A 20,632-nucleotide genomic window follows, 5' to 3' on the forward strand; every position below is an offset into this window, starting at 1 on the left:
CATTTTTAGCACACTAGTTCTGCTCGAGCTAGTGTGTATCGGTCTACTCCGGTGGTTCTCAACCCACAGCCCGCGGGCCACTTGTGGCCCAGTCAGCACACAGCTGCGGCCCATGTGACGGCCTGAGGGCCATACAGGCAGTATAAATATGGTGTGGACGCGGCCCACGTAATTCCGAGAGAGCCGCATATGCGGCCCACAATAGTAAATAGGTTGAGAACCACTGGTCTATTTGCACTGGAAAGTACACTCCTAGCTACTGTAGATACACCCTCTACTCCATCCTTTGACATCAATTATGCTTATTTTCAATATGAAATAAAGATCTTGGCTACTGGCCATACAATCTAAAAACAAACCAACAGCAAGGACCCAGGTACTTCAGAATCAGCCATGTTAAAAAAAAAAAAAAAAAAAAAAAAGTGGACAAGCTATTTCCTGTTTTTTCTGCCCACATTTGTGTGGTGTGTTTTTCTGACCTGTCACCTTATCTCAGAAAATTACAGGTGTGTTCATTGTAGATGATTCTAAAGATGACAAAAATAAGGAGACTGAAATAGTGTTCCTGGGAAATAGAGTAGGTCAACGCTTTTTTTTTTTTTTAATTGAAAAATGGGTTTTTGATCAAAATGAAAATGCTCATGCCAAGCTTTCATTTGTAGTTCATTTTTTCTGTTTTTTTGGACAAAAAACATTTGTAATTAAATTTCAGGTTTTGGTTTCATTATTTTGTGGGGAATTTTGGAAAAATGAGGTATTTTTGGACCAGCTCTAGTTTCCTAACTGTCCTCAGATAGTGACTCTAATTATTCTGTGTTCTCTCTCACCATCAACATCTACTGACTCTGCTACTTGCATGCTGTCTTGGGCTCCCTTTAAAATACTTTGGGGCAAACACTGTCTTTTTCAAACCGTAATGCCCGGTCACTGAAAGACCCTTTACAGCTCTTTACTATCTTTATCTGATTTACAGCTTGTCTCCACTTTGAAAATTAATTCAGATCAAATTAAAGTGTGATAGCTATTCCTGAATAACTCCTTGTGTGGACACTCTCTTGTTATGGAATGAGCCCTTTGTTTCTGTTTAGCTTACTCCACTTTCAAAGCAAGTTAAGCCAAACAGGAACAAGGCACACTTATTCTGGAATAAGTGTGTCCATAGATGGAGACCGGTTTCAGAGGGGTAGCTGTATTAGTTTGTGTCAGCAAAAACACCGAGGAGTACTTGAGGCACCTTAGAGACGAACACATTTATTTGGGCCTAAGCTTAGCTCACGAAAGCTTAGGCCCAAATAAATGTGTCGGGACTTGTCTACACTTACATTTTATAGCGCTCTAACTTGCTGGCTCATGGGGTACGAAAAATCACCCCCCCTGAGCTCAGCAGGTCTGAGCGCTTTAAAGCGCTAGTGTGGACAGGCTCAGAGTGCTGGGCGCCATGCTCCCAGCGCTTGGAGCTAATCCCCTCATGGAGGTGGATTACCAGGAGCGCTGGGAGACCTGTCTCCCAGCGCTCGCGCGACCAGACTCGCACTTCAAAACTCTGTGCCGGGAGAACTCCCACAGCAGCGCTTTGAAGTTTCTAGTGTAGCCATGCCCGTAGTCTCTAAGGTGCCACAAGGACTCCTTGTTGGTTTTCCATATCTGGAGTTACTCAGGAACAGCTCTTGTGGAATAGTGGTCTGTAATAACTCCATGTGTGGACAGGCCATTATATATGCTCTTGGGCATTTTGGAGACATTTTTTCATATGTTGCCAGATTTACTGACCAACAGTTTGTCTTCGATTTTCACACTAAACTTCTGCCAGCAAGGGGCTGATGGGAGAAGAACAGAAACACTCCTGCCTCCCAAAATAATCCTGGGTATGTAACTTTTGTTGTGAGCTCTGTCTGTCTCCATCCAACATAGTTTTTTATGTGAATTATCCATTCCGTAGCTCATCCCAGGTTAGATTTGTATTCATAGGTACATTGTGAAAGCTCTTTGATGTCTTTCAAATTCAGCAGTGATAGGGACAGAACCTTCATTCTGTGTTTTCACTTGACGGTGCAGATTTTACTTCGTAGGTTTCAGTGGCAGTTAACAATATTCTGATCTCGCCATAACTGGGATAAGGAAAACACTTTTAGTTACACAATGCGGAAGTTGTTTTAGTATCGCAGCTACCATAACAGATGGAGAACGTTCAGGATTTCTAATCACCTAGAATTCACTCTTCTGTTGTTCTATTTGTATGTTTAGGTCTTTGTGTCCTCTTTATCTCTTTTGATGTTATCAGGAATAAACGACTTTACTCTCATCTCTGGTTTACATTTGGTGTTCCACCAACTGAGTCAATATCATCTGTCTTGAAATGAAAGAGCACCTTATTGTAACATATTTATCAAGGGTGTAAGATCTTACAGTATTTTGCCCCTTTAGCAAAGGAAATGATTGTGGTACTGAGAAAATACAAAACTGACAGTATAATTTCCAGGAATGTAACTTTTAACTATGCAAGATCATTTAAAAGCTTGCAAAAGCTAATGAGAGCTCTCTGTCCCTTCTTCATTTATAGTTTCATATGAGGAGCAGAATAATAAGTATAAAAATACAATGCAAGATATAGATATATATAAACTTGAATTTGAAATCACTTATGGCTTTTGAAAATAGGTTTCTGTTTTTACTAATACTCTAACAGTCTTTTGAGATGCAAGTTCTTACTGAGTTGAAGAATAAAGTGCATGGCATATTGAGTCTTTGATTTCAAACTGTCAAACCAAATAGCCAGTCATAGCTATTCTCACAGGGCAATGGGAAGCTAACTCATTTTGACCATGATGGATGGTGAGTTCTGCAAAGCCAGGGTAGTACTAGCTTGTAATTTTCTCAGTCCAAGCGCTTTGGTGAAATGTGTTGGATTGCAGTGACCGTTTTACTTGAATTCTCCTTTAGCTTTGCTTAAACAGACCTTTAAGTACCGGCTTTCAGTATTTTTTTCGCACTTTTCTCCGTCATTAGTAATGTGTTAACCTAAACACTTCCCAGAAGTCACCTACTACAGGACAGGCCTAACAAAGAAAATAACAGAACGCCACTAGCCATCACCTTCAGCCCCCAACTAAAACCCCTCCAACGCATTATTAAGGATCTACAACCTATCCTGAAGGATGACCCAACACTCTCACAAATCTTGGGAGACAGGCCAGTCCTTGCCTACAGACAGCCCCCCAACATGAAGCAAATACTCACCAACAACCACATACCACACAACAGAACCACTAACCCAGGAACCTATCCTTGCAACAAAGCCCGTTTGCCAACTGTGCCCACATATCTATTCAGGGGACACCATCATAGGGCCTAATAACATCAGCCACACTATCAGAGGCTCGTTCACCTGCACATCTACCAATGTGATATATGCCATCATGTGCCAGCGATGCCCCTCTGCCATGTACATTGGTCAAACTGGACAGTCTCTATGCAAAAGAATAAATGGACACAAATCAGATGTCAAGAATTATAACATTCATAAACCAGTCGGAGAACACTTCAGTCTCTCTGGTCATGCAATTACAGACATGAAGGTTGCTATCTTACAACAAAAAAACTTCAAATCCAGACTCCAGCAAGAAGCTGCTGAATTGGAATTCATTTGCAAATTGGATACTATTAATTTAGGCTTAAATAGAGACTGGGAGTGGCTAAGTCATTATGCAAGGTAGCCTATTTCCCCTTGTTTTTTCCCCTTCTCCCCCCCCCCCCCGACGTTCTGGTTAAACTTGGATTTATGCTGGAAATGGCCCACCTTGATTATCATACACATTGTAAGGAGAGTGATCACTTTAGATAAGCTATTACCAGCAGGAGAGTGGGGTGGGAGATGGTATTTTTTCATGCTTTGTGTGTATATAAAAAGATCTTCTACACTTTCCACAGTAGGCATCCGATGAAGTGAGCTGTAGCTTACGCTCAAATAAATTGGTTAGTCTCTAAGGTGCCACAAGTACTCCTTTTCTTTTTGCAAATACAGACTAACACGGCTGTTACTCTGAAACCTAAACACGTGTGTTTTTCCTACCCAATGCTAATTTGGTAGTGTCAGGAATGGAACCCAAATTAACCACGATATTATGTGTCTTATTTCTGGTTGTATCTCTTCTGTGGAAGGCCCCCTAAGTCAGTGGTAAAATTCATTCAGCTGCAATTTTACTGAAAAGATCATCTCAGGGGGGAGGGTGCAGTGGAATATAATGGTCAGTCTGGTAGTGAACAATCAATAGTTTGGATTTGTAAGAACAAACAAAAAAAGGCACTTATCTTAATCTCTGATTGCAAAACCATTTCGATTCTCCGTTTCCTGGCTTCACAGTTGGAACTTTCCAAAATCTTTCCTTGCTTGCGATGAAATCCTGGCCCCACTGAAGTCAATGGGACCCTTGGTCTCTGCCTGTTGCTTTTTGGTGTTTGGTGGAATACTTGCCTGACATCTTAGGTTAAGAAAAATAAATTGACAAAACCTGTAACAAACAAAATACCCCCCGGAAGCTTTACCCCAAAACGTGAGGATGGCCAGAGACTGCATGAAATCCACTAGACCCTTTGCTATTGCTATTTTACCTGGAAGGTCTCAGAGACGGGCAGCAGGATAACACCCACCCTCATGCCCTGGAAGTGAGGGAAGGTAGAGGAGATTGTTGTTTCCAGCTGAAAGTGCAGGGGGGATGGATGTAATTTCTTTAATTTGAGTTTCCCCCAAACACAGGCATTAATACTGTTAATGAGTGTAAGTTTAGGACATAAGAATGGCCATACTGGGTCAGACTGATGGTTCATTTAGCTTTTGACGGTGGCCATTGCCAGATGCCTGGGAATGAGCAGAGCACGGCAGTTTATTGAATGATCCAGCCTCAGTCTCCAGTTTCAGCATCAGGCAGCCAGAGGTTTAGGGACACACAGAGCATGGGGTTGCATCCCTGACCATTTGAGCTAATAGCCATTGATGGACCTAGGCTCACCCGAACTTATCTAGTTCTCTTGTGCACACACTTACACTTTTGGCCATCACAACATCCCCTGGCAACATAGGTTACTGTGTGTTGTGTAAAGAAATATTTCCCTATGTTAATTTAAAACCTACTGCTTGTTCATTTCATTGCGTGACCCCTGGTTCTTGTGGTATGTGAAGGGGTAAGTAACACTTTCTTATCCGCTTTCTACACAACATTCATGATTATATGGACCTCTGTCATATCCCCCCTTAGCTGTCTCTTTTCTAATCTGAACAGTCCCGGTCTTTTTTTAATCTCTCCTCATATGGAACCGGTCCCTGCCCTGATAATTTTTGTTGCCCTTCTCTATACTTTTCCCAATTCTAATATATCATTTTTGCGATGAGGTGATCAGAACTGCATGCAGTATTCAAGGTGTGAGTGTACCATGGATTTATATAGTGGCATTAGGATATTTTCTGTCCCTTTCCTAATGGTTCCTAACATTGTTAGCTTTTTTGACTGTGCTGGACATTGAGCAGATGTTTTCAGAAAACTGTCCACGATGGCTCCAAGATCTCTTTCTTGAGTGGTAACAGCTAATTTGGACCGCCATCCAAATTAGGATGTTTTCCAATGTGCATTACTTTGCATTTATCAGCTTTGAATTTCATCTGCTATTTTCAAAAAAGAAAAGGAGTACTTGTGGCACCTTAGAGACTAGCAAATTTATTTGAGCATAAGCTTTCATGAGCTACAGCTCACTTCATTGGATGCCATTTTGTTGCCCAGCCACCCAGTTTTGAGAGATCTGTTTTGTAACTCTTCGCAGTCAGCTTTGGACTTAACGATCTTGAGTAATTTTGTTTCATCTGCACATTTTGCCACCTCACTACTTACCCCTTTCTCCAGATCGTTTATGAATATGTTGAACAGCACTGATCCCAGTACCAATCTTTTGGGGTACCCCACTCTTTACCTCTCTCCATTGATGAAAACTGACCATTTATTCCTACCCTTTTGTTTCCTATCTTTTAACCAGTTACTGATCCATGAGAGGAACTTCCCTCTTCTCCCACGATTGCCTACTGTTGTAAGGGACTTTGTCAAAGGCTTTCTGAAACTACAAGTGCACTGTATCCCCTGGATCAGCTTCGTCCATATGCTTGTTGACCCCCTCAAAGAATTACAATAGATTTGGTGAGGCGTGAGTTCCCTTTACAAAAGACGTGTTTACTCTCCCCCAGCAAAATCATGTTCTTCTGTGTGTGTCAGATAATTCTATTCTTTACTATGGTTTCAACCAATTTGCTTGGCACTGAAGTTAGGTTTGCTGGCCTGTAATTGCCAGGACTGCCTCTGGAGCCTTTTTTAAAAGTCAGTGTTACATTAGCTAGCCGCCAATTCACACTCCTAGCTTAGCTGGGGCTTTAAACTGTGCATCGTGCCTTGTGCTCTTTGCCTGGGGCAGCTTTCACCGTAAGTCTCGAAGTGAGACTGAGAACCGTAGTTATAGTGAGATTTAGAATAGTTCCTGCTTTGGAACATTTGTAACCGAGAATGCAGGTGGCAGGAGAGGAAGCCAGTCCAGTGTTAATTGTTGATGCTAATGAAAGCTGAGGTGATGCAGGGGCCAAAGTTTCCTTGGTTGCTTGTGAACTGGAGAGCTGGGCTGCAGACTAGGGTAAATTCCCTGCTGGTTTGTCTCTGACCGAGGGCCTGATCTGTAGACATAACTTCACCCTGCTCAAGTGGTTTGCATTGACTTTAGTGGGCTCTGCTGGCATCGGTACAGGTACTCACATGCACGTGCATTGGCAGGGCTAAAGGGCTGTAAAATTAACTTTGCAATGGGAATTTGGCCTTCAGTGAGTGGACAGGAAGGATTTTCTCTTCATCCTAAATTGCTCTTTCCAGACAGAATTTAGGTTCCTAATGTGCATTTGGCTTAACATACTCATGCATATAAATCTCTCTTGTTCTCTAACCCTCTTGGCAGTAAATTTCTGGACCCAAAGCTGTCAACAAAACAAAATGGAAAAATAAAAGCCAGACAGACCTTGGTTGTGTAGGGTATTTTTAGTAGCTGTAGGTACACACTATGGAAATAATTAGGATTGCTTGTTGTGTTGAAGGGAGGTATGTCTTTGGAGCATTGTATACACTGCAGTTCTCCAGGACTGCAAGGTAAATTAGCAGCTGCGTTAACAGTTGCAGTAAAGCATGACTGAAAATAGTTCGCCATTGTTAAGCAAGGGTGAAAGGCCTTTGGTTTTAGCATCAAAGGGTATGGTTTAACTGCTTGGCATGTCTGCAGAAAGTCATTTCAATATTACTGGCTTTAATGTGTCTGGGGAATTGTCATGTGCCGTCTGGGTAATTGGCGAAAAGACATGAAAAGTATTTTTATTAATAACTGAAATAAAAAATGGTACAAACCAGCAGCTTACACATTAATAAAGCAAACAAACAAACACACAGAAGGATGCTAATTGAATGGGACATTATGGGCTGCACTTGTTTGTTGTTGTTTTTAAACAAAGAAGAGGGGGGGAAAGTCCCAGTAAACCAATGATTTGATGAACAACCCTAATGGTAAACTCCCTGCACAAATTGCACGGGATGTATTCGGTCTTAAAAACTACCGATTAGCTAGGAAAGGGGGAAGAGAAGAGTTAGGGAGCCCACAGTAAAATCATATAACTCTAGATCATCAGCTGGTGTGAACTGACCCTGATTGGAGCTGATTCATAGCAGCAGAGGATCTGGCTCTGAGACAGGTGAACCATGTTGTGCAACGTAGACCCATTTGCTGTGTGTTCAGTATAGCTCTCCGTTGAATGTGCTTGTGTAGTGTCTTGTGTAATGATGCATTGAAAGAGATCAGGTAGGGAAGAAATGGCAGTGAGCTGCCACTGACATGCAAGTTGTCTTTGGCCATTCGCAAGTGGCCACAAAGTGCTCTGAAGAGAGGGAAGAAAGCATGTTGGTGTTGAACTGAAATACCAGCAATGCTGTTAGCAGTGCACCTCCGCAAGGGGTGGCAGAAGAGGAATTTGATGACGTGGTGATCATTTGATGCACAAAAGGGTGACTCTTCTTTTAAAGGACAGCATGGAATTTGGCTCAGAGAAAGAGTGGAGGGGTGGGGGAGGGAACAAAGGGGATGCTCACAGAGAGGAAGAACAAGAAGGGGCTAGGAAGATAATCAGAGCAGTGTGTTTCTTTGTTAGCTCGCTAATTTATCTCCCAAAGAGGGGACAATCTGATTGCCCTCTTAAGCTTGTGGGAGCCCTTCTGTCAGTGAGCTTATTAGCATATCATGCAAACGTAATTAGATCTCAGCATGTGTGGACTGCTTGGGAATTGCTTCTGCAGAGTTCCTGAGAGAAGCGAGGATTGCATCTCTTTTTTGCAAAAGGAAAAGGAGTACTTGTGGCACCTTAGAGACTAACAAATTTATTTGAGCATAAGCTTTCGTGAGCTACAGCTCGCTTCATCGGATGTAGCTCATGAAAGCTTATGCTCAAATAAATTTGTTAGTCTCTAAGGTGCCACAAGTCCTCCTTTTCTTATTTGCGGATACAGACTAACACGGCTGCTACTCTGAAACCTGTCATCTCGTTTTCAAAACTGATCTAATAACAGGTCTGTTTTAGTTTTGCAAACTGACTGTTTGTATGTACTTACTAAGCCAGTTGGCATGTGCAAATAACTGAACAAGAGCACAGTCATCAGGAGAGCAGAGATCTGTGCCCTGATGCAGCAAGGTTTTTAAACAGAGGCCTAATTTTAATCATGGAAATTAGTCCCATTAAAGTCAATAACTTAAGGTTCCGCACATGCATAAATAATTTGCTGACTTGGGGCCTCACAGAGCAGAAAAGCTAAGGATGAGCAGCGTAGGTATCTGCTGAGGTGTATCTTTTGGCACCTTTGTGTTTGGATTTATATGTACTATTAAAAACTAAATATTTTTTTATAAAGAAAGGGAGAATGGTGTATCTGTGTTCAAGAAATGTACATTAGTCATTCAATGGATAGAAATCAGTGGCTTGGTAAAGGTGTCCTTTAACTGCAGATGGAACAGCTTGTACTGGAAGCTTTGGGGTTAATCCGAAATGTGGCCACTCAGGAAAAGGGAAGATGCTTGGCACTTCAAAGACCCGAAATCCTTCAAGGTCGGTCCCCCAAAATTGGCATTGATAAAATTCAGGGGACACTAAAATATCTGGCTTTAGTGATGTGTCCAAAGTCTCACAGCTGATCAGTGCCAGAGCAAGCATTATAGGATCCCAGGTTTTCTTGATTCCTTTCATTCCTGTTGTTCTAGGGTGAGAGAGAGAGAGAAGAAGGATGTTGCTTTTCTAATGTGTTTTGCCCTGTTCAGATTTGTAATATGTCAGTTATCGATGATGAGTGGAAGCCTAATATTTGGTGATAATTAGAACACAAGTTTAGTGTGAAATTGGATTAGAGTCCAGCATGACAGTCCTGTATCTTTTGATGGTTGATTTTAGAGGAAGTGATAAAACTCCTAACAGTGATACAAGCTGATACGTGTAGAGCAGTGGTTTTCAAACTGGGGTACGGGTACCCATGGGGTACCTCAACTCTCTGCAAGGGGGTCTGGGGGAAAAATCCTTTAATGAAATGTAGGCCAGGGTTGGCAGGAGCGTGGAAAGATCCATGCTAGTGCAGGCTCTGTCAGGCAGGACAAGAGGATGCAGGGCTGGCCTTATGGGTGGACCATGTGGGCGACTGCCCAGGGCGCTGTGGTCAAGAGGTAAGGAACAGGGCAGGCCCGGGGCGTGAGGACACGGAAGGGAGCTTGGGACAGTGGCGGGGGTTGAGGGGAGGCAGTGCTTAAATTTGTGTTCCGGGGTGGCTGGAGAGCAGCGGCTGCTGGCTGGGAGCAGCACAGAGGTAAGGGTGGCCTGGTACCTCTTTCATTACAACTTAAGCACCGTGGGGAGGCAACAGGACCGGGAGGTGATGGCGGGCCCCGGGGGCGATGGAAGGAGCCCATGGAAGCAGCGGGAGCTGGGGGGAGTGTCTGCCAATATCATAGAATCATAGAATATCAGGGTTGGAAGGGACCCCTGAAGGTCATCTAGTCCAACCCCCTGCTCGAAGCAGGACCAATTCCCAGTTAAATCATCCCAGCCAGGGCTTTGTCAAGCCTGACCTTAAAAACTTCCAAGGAAGGAGATTCCACCACCTCCCTAGGCAACGCATTCCAGTGTTTCACCACCCTCTTAGTGAAAAAGTTTTTCCTAATATCCAATCTAAACCTCCCCCACTGCAACTTGAGGCCATTACTCCTCGTTCTGTCATCTGCTACCATTGAGAACAGTCTAGAGCCATCCTCTTTGGAACCCCCTTTCAGGTAGTTGAAAGCAGCTATCAAATCCCCCCTCATTCTTCTCTTCTGCAGGCTAAACAATCCCAGCTCCCTCAGCCTCTCCTCATAAGTCATGTGTTCTAGACCCCTAATCATTTTTGTTGCCCTTCGCTGGACTCTCTCCAATTTATCCACATCCTTCTTGTAGTGTGGGGCCCAAAACTGGACACAGTACTCCAGATGAGGCCTCACCAATGTCGAATAGAGGGGGACAATTTTTTCGAAGTTTTCAAAGATAATGGCCAATGGCTCTGCAATCACAGCTGCCAATTCCTTCAATATCCCCCGCAGGGGAGCATAACTGTTGGTTGGTGGCTTCTGTAGCTGCAGCAATTGGGGAGCGAGGCGGGCAGGGAGCCTGATCCTGGCAGCCGAGACCACCTGCACAGAGCCCTGTCCGCTTTTCCTGCCGTATGGAGGAGCCCCATCAGGTCTTCATGTCCCCCAGTAACCTCATTGCACCCCATAGTGTGGGAACCTCTGAGATAAACCCTGGCAGAGTTCTGGGGAGGGAAGGTGACCCTGTGTGACCCTCATGTGTCGCCTCTGCTAATTGGGGGTATGCAGGAGACTACGTTATTTGGAAAGGGGTATGCAGCCTAAGACGTTTGAAAACCACTGTGTTAGAGGAGAGAGAGAGAGACAATATTATGGGTCTGAAATACTGGCTGTCTTTGCCCGGTCCTGTAACAATATTGTCTCCTGAGTACTCAACTAACCTGTTACTGTGGAACAGCTGTTTCAAATGGGAATTGTGTCCAGTTGAAGAGCCTAATTAACCAGACCCTGAAAACTTAAATTGGCTGGCAGCTGTATATCTTCTTTTGCTGAAAAGCGTGGTCTCAGTTGAGTGTGCCAAAGCTACCTTTCCACTGATCAGAAGCAAAAACCAGACTGGAAATAAAAAGCAGGATAGTCTGGATGGCAGGCTAGCATGTCAATCCAGATTTTGGTGAAGGGAGCTGTTTTTAGGATAAATGGGCCCTTTTTTGCCCTTCAGTAGCAAGTTAAATTGAAGGAACAAGTTTTCCAACACACTGCAAAAATCTGTGTCGTTCGTGGCACCATTATAGTATTACCTAAATGCAGCACTCTTGTAATTGTTTAAAACCTAAGTTTATTTGACTTTCGTTTTCTGAGCTTTCTCTTGGGTGTAAGAATAGGCAATGTTCTAAACTCTGCCACTTGACTTTTTTAACTTGAGTAATATAAAAATACACTTTTTGAAGAGATATGTTGCTAATTAGCCCTCAAGGAAGGCTTTGTTAATCATTCCAGTCCATCATGTTAACAGATATGCGAGATGCAAGCAATTCTATATGGAAAATATATATATAAAAAGTCCACGTGACAATAGCTATACTGCAAACATGTTGTAACTTTTCTTAAATTGATTTTGCAATACAATTAACCAAAGTGGTTACTGTAATGCATTTTGTTGTATTGCTTGGTACGTTTAACTTGAATGGAAGCCACTGCAGAACTGTGTGACTGCAGGGCAAGTATTATAGGATAGTAAAAATAAAATAATAATAATAAAAAGCGCAAAGAGGTTTAACTTAAAACTGCATACAACATGAAGTGTTCTCTTACCTAGGTCTTGTTTGCTGAGTGTTAACTTAGAAAGGATTACTGCAGAATGTGCTTCAGCCATAGTGTATTAAATCACTACTCATCTTTATTTATTTGGGTCTAAACAGACAATGCACATATATTTGTCCATTTTTTCTAGCTATAAGTGCATTGAAAAGCTGGCATGGTTCATTAATTTTGCTTTCAAGAAGTAACCATTTTAATTTCCCACATCACAAGTGATTACTTAAATCTCCTGTACACAGCTCTGACTAGTCCACATTATGTATTACCTCTGCCTATAGTTTTTCCAAGCTTTGTATTTTAATTATATTGCATGCAACAACAATTTTAATACAGTTCCACGTGATACCTTTTGTTTACCAATACATTGTTTTCAGCGTCCGATCTACAAAAGAGTTGTACACTAGCTATAAATGTGGCTTTTTAGCGCTGATTGGCGTGAGAAGTATAACTAGAAATTTTATGGACTCCCAGGAAAACCATATAGTGTTCCCACGGTTTGTATATGTGCACTTTGTCTCCACCCCCCTTGGTTTCTTTCCCCAGAAATTAATTTGTGTGAACATACATCACAGGTGAATGCCTAACAGAAACTGTATTTGTAACCCTTTGTTTCCAGAAGTAAGGCATGCCCTATGCTTTAATGGCTGATTTACTCAAAAAGCGTCAGAATGAAATTGCTCCCGAATGCTTTAGATCTGGATGCTCTTGTTAGGGCAGCAGGAAGCAAGAATGTGAAAATGTACTTGAATTTGGACCATGGAGATGCTAAACATAGGCTTTCAACATTACAACAGTGGCTCAAAATCTTTAATAATTCTCACTTCCCCTTTGACAGAATACTAATATTTGGAAAAACAGCACCGAATCTCAGAGTATTTTTCTATACCATGGGTAAGAGGCTGTATCCTCCCCTGCATTAACACTTAATTTGGGGATCTCCCAGGCTCCAGACAGACCTGATATCTGGTCATAAGCCAAGATTGCATAGTGCTGACATGGCTGAGAAATATCTTCCATAATTAGATTGCTGGTCGGTCATTTTTGAGTCTGAGTTTAGGTTGGGAGCGTGATTTGGTAATGATGAACCAGGTAATAAATCAAATCTCTATGAACCATAACAAAGAAGTTATTATTATTTAAATTTGCAAGTCTGAGACGAAAGTGATCACAGAAAAGTAGTTTCGTATTATACCTCATGCTGAAGAGAACAGTATTTCTGATTAAAGTATTCTGAAATGCAAAATAGAATAAGATAATGGAAAAGGACATTTTTAAAAGTAGCATTATAATACTCGTAATTTCATAAATGGATCCAAAACTGCTTCATTGAATGAATATTAGAACTGATTAGTATTTGCCAGTTTATTTGTAAAATGGCTTTTTTTAATGAAATTTTTTAAATGAAAAAATTGGTGCTCCTTCCCCCCCACCCCTTTAAAATTAAAAATATCTTGGAAATGTATCGAAATGTTTTGTTTACCGTAATTCACGAAGGAAAATGTTGATAGACTTTTTCAATACTGCTTCTGAATTGTTTTTAAATAATAAAAAATTAAAATAAATGAAAAATGGGACTATTTTGAACACTTTGAAATGACCCATTTAAATTGCAGAACTTCTCACAAAAATTGGTTTTCGTTTTTTAACTCGCTCTAAATGCCACAACAACAGCGTCTGTTGCAAAACAAACAACCCCTAGCATGACTTTGTCTTATTAACACACAAAGAACAGATATTTAGAAGTTCACAATCACATCTTGTAGTATTACGTTTGTTCTGTTCCATAACTCTATTGCTGTTTTAACCTGTTGTTCGTGACAATATATTGTATGGGTAGCTGGAGTTTAACACCTCAATACAGTGCAACGCTCAAGCTGATATTTATTTCTACAGCTCTACCAGCACTTTTCAAGACAGGTCTAATTGTGAAATGCTTCAGCAAATTAGACCTTGTTTGGAAATTAAGTATGTTCCTAAATTATGAAGGGGAATGTGGGGAAGAGCAGGGCTGGAGTCCACCATTTTTGGAAAATAATATTTACCTTGGAGGGTACCTTTGTCCCTGTCAAACCGGTGAAAGTTGTATATTGAAACAAGTAGAGGAAAGATTCCTGAATAAGGCTGGTGAAGTTTGTTTCCTGAAAACTGACTCTTAGCAACATAGCTTCCTGTACTAACAAGACCCCGGGCTTTCCATAACTCAAGCTTGGTAGGCAGTGTTGTTCAATAGATCATTTGCTGCAGAATTATGTGTTGGCCAAGGACTCCTATAATGCCAAAAAAACCAACCAACCAGTTTGTTTTTGCAGTGCAAAAGAAAAATAGATTTAGGAAAAGAGATTCCTAAGGATGATATTTATTTAAAAAGGCATTTTATAACTGTCTGAAAGGGAGACGTTAACACACTTAGGCAGGCAGGAAAGATGACCCAAATTGCCCACAGTTAGATAAATTACATATAAACATTGTCAGACGCTGGCAAAAGGAACATAAAATGAAGGAGCGTTTGTGTCAGCCAAGGAAGTGCCGGCTCCATTCTGCGTTGAGCATACGTAATTTATTTTTTAACCTTTTTTAACGCTTTTACAGATGAGCCGTTTTTCCCACCGTAAATGGCTATGACCACAGAAAACGCAGTGCTTAATCCAAGGCCCATTTTAGAGGCCATGTAGTCAGACAATCATGCAAACATGGCAGCCATGATTAACATAACTTTATGAACCTCTCTAATGATCCTTGACTTAAGGTTGCTGTCAGCCTGTGCCGTGTTCCCACTTGCAGTCTGATGCTAGAAAATTGTCGTCTTTTCTTTTCCATCTGATGCCTTAAGCCAAAAATCAGGGGAGACTGACCCTAAAGCTGTGTCTACACTGCCCTGACGTTCGGACTAGTGGGGTGTGAATATGTCCACCAAAGTGCTACGAACTACGTTAATGCAAACTAAAATTCCTTTAGTTCACCCCTGCAGCACCCAGACAGGAGAGTTACAGCACTGCTCTTCAGTGTGCAATCAGAACTCTGAAACGAAGAGAGAAGGTGACTTAATGAATTTCCTGTGACGACAGGTTGATCTGATCACCTCTACAACCTTTTATAGAGATTGCCACACTTCAGTATTCCTGGATGCCACATCCCAGGTTGCTTCAGCTACATCATGTTACATGGTACATGATGTTATGGCAGCCCACTTTACATTGGTGTAAGGTGGAGTGATAAAGCACAATATGAAGCTGGTATCTTGGTCCATGAAGCTACAGAAAAGAAGCAATTTACTAAAACCACTAAAATTTTATGAAATCTTACAAAGTGTCAGGATGTCATCTTTAACCACTAATTATACAGGGCCAAATTCTGTGTTCAGATACACTTGAGAATCTGGAGTCACTTGGCTGAAATTAACTGAGAACAACGTTTGGCTGTTAGTTGACATTTGAAGCACTCAACTTCCTGATCACATGGGAAAACATCTGGCCATCTTATTCTGTCCCTGAAGTTCTGAAGACCTTTTCAACGGCTTCCCTACTGCAAGCAATAATATTTTAAGTATTAAGTATCTTGTGCCTGTAATAATTGAAAAAAGTGTGAGCTGGCTATTTAAATTACTGGAAAAACACATGAGCCGGTCACAGGGGTGAATATCAAAGGTTGCAGTAGGCTTCAGAAACTGTTTTGCTGGAGAGAAGGGAGGTATCAATGGCCTTCTATTATTGAATTAGTTCTGAACAAACAAAATGAAACCAGAAAAAAGCTATTTAAATTTTAGAATGAGGTTAAGGGAGGTACAGGTTACTGTATATGGCTCTGAAGACTGAGCAGACTTCTAGCTATGACTTCTGCCATGGGGTTGTCATGACCTTACCTACTAGCAAACTGTGTAAAATGAGAGGGGTGGGAAACTTAATGGGTTGGCCAAAGCATGTAATCAAACTACTTTGTATTTTAAAACCCTGGGCAGTCTTAATTCTGAGAGCTAAATCTCTTCATGGGGTTCCAATATACAAAAAAGACCTTTGTGGTCAGTGCTGCATCCATGCCTTTTTTAACAGAATGAACTGAAAGTAGCAATTGAAGAAATCAGTGTTTTGGGTGGGGGGGGAGGGGGAACATCTATCTATCTATGTAGAGAGGCCATTTTGGTGTAAATTACTGTCTAAAATTAATTTCTGCTGATTAACTCAATATATGTGCTGAATAAATAGAAACTGAGGACAGGCTTTGTAGCATACTCAGCAATGGACAAAATTAGGGTCTTCACATAGGTACTGCTGAGTTTCTCCGAAGTGTGTTTTCATGGGTAAGGACTTGATCCTGCATGCTTAATTGATTCAAAATCCCATTAGTTTTAAGTGGTATTGCCAGAATAAGGAGTTTAGGCTTGGTGTGTATGCGTGCGCATGCATTATAGCCTGTTACATAGTAACTTTCTTGTCTCTTTTAAATATTCTTTATGTAACTTTAAATTATTTACTCTTAATTTTTCAGGTGACCATTTGAAAGTATGTCCACAAGGTTACACATGTTGTTCTCAAGAAATGGAAGAGAAGTACAGTCAGCAGAGTAAACATGACTTCAGAAATGCGGTAGTAGAACTTAGCCATCACTTACAGACAACGTTTAGTTCCCGTTATAAAAAGTTTGATGGTAAGTACTGGAGCTTGGAATTTGCTGTCACACTGATAAAACTTAAAATAATCTCCGTGTTCCTTTATATGCAGTCTACTTGCACTGTGTCTTTCACTGTTGACTTGGGAAGATCATAATTCATGACTGGCGGTGGTGAGGTTAGAACATTGCTTGTTTTGCAATCCAGTGCAATAGAAATATTTGCTGATTATGGCTGTTAGTTTCCCATAGCGATATATCTTTTGTTCCTGATTCATTTGTAGAAAATCCAGTGTGCTATAAATGTAGACCACAGTTAGTTTTGTTTCTGTGTCTCTGCAAAATGTATAATCACAATATGCATGTCTCTTAGCATGGATCTACATGAATGCTGACACTCGCCCAGTGTGATGAGAGCTAAAAGGATTTGTATTCACTGAACTTAGTCATCAGGGCTAAGCAGAGCAGTGAGCAAAATACAGTACTCCTGCATATGGAGACCTGGGTTCAAGTATAAGGTGGGTCACAAGTGAAATGAATTCGGTCCTTATTTTATGCCCACTGATGTTTTAACCTTCAGGATAATTACGGATCTAAGAAGAATAATCACCCATCTTAACTATGTGAACTTGAGTCAATAAGGAAGCAGGGGAAGAACTGAAATTGCTGCCAAATTGACACTAAATGGCAGCTCTCATTAATAAGTGTTCCTGCGTGGGAGCTGTCATTTGTATTATAGTCCACCTGAAATGCGGTGTACTATCTCTTCAGACTGATCTACGTAGGGGCAGATAAAAGTCATAGGAAACAAAAGAGAGACAACGCTTCAGGTATAGTGTGTCAAATGGAGGAAATACCATCCAGAGCCAGAAAACTCTTGTACACCAGAGAAATCAGTGTACGCCTGTCCCAGTCCCACTCACCAAGGCTCACCAATAGAATTCCTGGGTACGTCACCATTCTGTTGTCTTCTGTCGATCAAACAATCCACAAAAGAGGTCCAAATAGCCTCAAAGGTGTGGAATTTGCTGCTCTTTCAAAAGCTTCCATGCCAGTTAATTTACTTGGACCAGTTTTGTAACATAAGAGCTTTCTACTCTGTGAATATCTTGTTTGTCTGCTCAGAACTTGGAATGGGTACAATTTTTATTTTACTTACATATCTTTACTTATTAAACACACAAGGGAGTTACTGTGTGTACTTCTAAAACACTGAAGAAGTAGGAGCACCTTGCTTTCAAAATACACCAGAACTTGGATGATTTTAAAAAGTTAAGAGGTGTTAAAATTGTCAGAAAGTCGAAGTGAAATTGCACGAATGGGCTCCAGCTAAACATTGCCCTCATATAACTTCATTTGAGATTTCCCCTGTCTTCTCCCTCTACCTGCTGCTGCACAGAGGGGGTGATAAACACATCACCGAAGTGTCTAGACTTGCAGACTTATTAAATGCAGGACCAGACACGAAATGGAATCCAGTCCATAGATAAGCCCCTAAAAGGGGACCAGATGAATAGCACCAGCTTCACCTCAGGGGACTGATGAGACTTTGTAAAACACTGTTGTAGCTGAAAACATACGTGCATATGCAATTTATCATGTAACCCGGTGCGGTCACACCTATTGTCAGGAGCGCACTTAGGTGTGTCTGCCTGTTTTTATGATGTGAGGTGCTGCAGTGCTCTTTGGAAAAAATTAATATAGTTGGAATCTTCAAAGTACGAACTTTAGTACCAGACAACGTGCTTCAACACGAGTCCTTATTTTATGCCCGCTGAAGTTTTATAATTAAGGGTCTAAGAAGAAGAATCATCCTTCTTAACTATGTGAATTTGAGCTGATAACAAAGCAGGGGAAGAACTGTTGTAGGAGACGGATCATCCTTAACTCTTTCAGTGATGGATGAAGAAACATTTGCTGTACAGTAAATTATGGGAAACTGTGCTAAAATCTAAGGCCAAGTCTCTCAAACCTGCCTAACTAAAGATGAGCCCCTAAGTCCATACTTAAGGGCCTAACTGAATGGCTTGATTTTTCAAAATTTGCTGAGCAGCCAGCAGCTTGCAGCCACTTACCCGCCTGAATTATGACCTTGTAATGCTTAACTTTAGGTGCCCTTTTTAAAATATGTTGGCCTAAATAAGTAAAATCAGTGAAGTCCATTTGAAAAGGAAAATTGAATGTTTCTTGTAATTCAAACTTGGTTGGAATTCCAGTGTCCTCAGATTTGACGTAATTGGTCCAGAACCCAAAATGAAAAAATCCTGGCCCAGAGATATGTACTGTCTGTGCAGAGTAAGATTTGAAAAGCAGGCTCTCCCTTGCCGAAGTTTGGTGTTCTTGCCATGGGTCCTTGCCCTTATTTTGATTATGTAGGAATTCCTGTAGGCTTCCTCATGGAAATTGCTAGAGGTCAACTAATTCAAATGAAAATAAGGTTGATAGAAAACAAACCTTGCATCTTCCTGTGCCTAACGTAAAGTCATCCGGTTAACAGCAGTTCTATTGACAGAGAAGGCAAGTGGGTTACTGCAAAGAACCTAAATTCCCATAACAAAACTAGATCCCAGGTCACATCTGTGGAACAAGCATTTCCAGTCAGCCATGCCAAAGGCTTGTCCTGTGTACTGTCACATCAGTGGTGCTCCGGGAGTGAGACCTAGTAGTGAGCAGCAACTTTCTTGTTTTGAATGGCTATCTGTGTCCTTGACTCCAGACCCTTTTGGGTCTTTGGAAAAACCATTTTGGGTCAAGCTGCTAATCTGTTAGCCTTGACATTCAAGTTTGAAAAGAGAGACCAATGAATGTAAAGTACTGCTGTGTTTTTGACCTTTGTAACAGTTGCCATAAATAAATGTAAGTAGCAAGAAGCAGCAGTGTCCCTGATATGGAGGATGAAATGTAAGGTGGCTGTTGGAATTTTTCTGTTAAACTTCCCCCCCCTGATACTAGGCATGGTTGGAATGACAATCTGGTCATCAGAATTGCATTGATCTGGCACCAAGTGACACATGTCAGGGAGTGGGTTCATAAACTTTCTGTATCTTTCTTAGGCAGGAAAACAAAACAAACTTCTGATGTCCAGGATCTCTAAAAGACCAACCAGAAGTAACTTCAGCTCCTTGTAATCTACATTATAAATTGGGATCGAGCTGTGTATGTTCTGAATTTTCAGGGGGGGAGAGCATGGAGATCTTATAACCGAATATCTTTATCTCCTATTTAAACATGCTTGTATAACATGACAGCATGACTGTCCCCCACAGGCCTTTTCTTTTGTAATATAAATCACTTTAACCACACTTCTGCATGTAATAAAACATAGAAATAAGGTACATATTTTGAAAAGTGGGAATAATTAACCACCGGAACAACTTAAATCTAGTGAGGCGATGGATTCCCTGTCTCTGGAATTCTGTACAGTCAAGACTGGATGTCTTGCTAAAATATATGCTGTAGCTCAGGCAAGCTTTACCAGCTTGATGCAGAAATTATTGGGTGAGATTCTGTTATGCTGGAAGTCAGACTAGATGATTAGTGGTCCCTTCTGACCTTAAAGTCTATGAATCATAGCAGCAACACTGTGATTGGAGGTTGCATAAGCATTTAACCTTGCTTTCAGTTGCTTGCAGCTTTCGTAAGTTTCCATCTTTCAGGATGAAATTTTCCATGCTTTGGTCACTTCTCAAAGATAAATATTTGAGGGGGATGAAGGCAGGACTGGAGCAAAAATGGTCCAGTCTTTTGTGAGAATGAGGATGGGGTGGGAAATACTTATATGGGATGGTGGCCTCACTTAGATTATTCTTCCTCCGCTGTTGTGTTGCTCCTTAGATGAGGCTTGTTTTACTACATACATTTCTTGGAGGAGAGACAAGCCTTTAAAAATCGTCACTGTCTGTGGCAGAAGCTATGCTGATTTTGTTGCATGATAGTTCAAATGGCAGAGTTGTCTAATTTCCCTCTCTTCTACCAAGCGTGGTATCACTAAATAATAAAATGTCATGAAACACTCTCAGAACATAAGTTATAAAGAGAGTACAATATG

At 41.2% G+C, this 20,632-nt stretch overlaps 1 protein-coding gene across 1 annotated transcript in view; it reads left to right on the forward strand.

The window, feature by feature from the left end:
- The window catches only part of GPC4 (glypican 4), a 171,830-nt gene that overhangs the window by 40,192 nt on the left and 111,006 nt on the right, over positions 1 to 20,632 (forward strand). Inside the window, exon 2 of the mRNA XM_077825571.1 lies at positions 16,465 to 16,623. Coding sequence (XP_077681697.1) covers positions 16,465 to 16,623 — 159 coding nt within the window. The remainder of the gene's footprint in view (positions 1 to 16,464; positions 16,624 to 20,632) is intronic.

Source organism: Eretmochelys imbricata, chromosome 9, assembly GCF_965152235.1.
Source record: "Eretmochelys imbricata isolate rEreImb1 chromosome 9, rEreImb1.hap1, whole genome shotgun sequence".
Lineage (NCBI taxonomy): Eukaryota > Metazoa > Chordata > Testudines > Cheloniidae > Eretmochelys > Eretmochelys imbricata.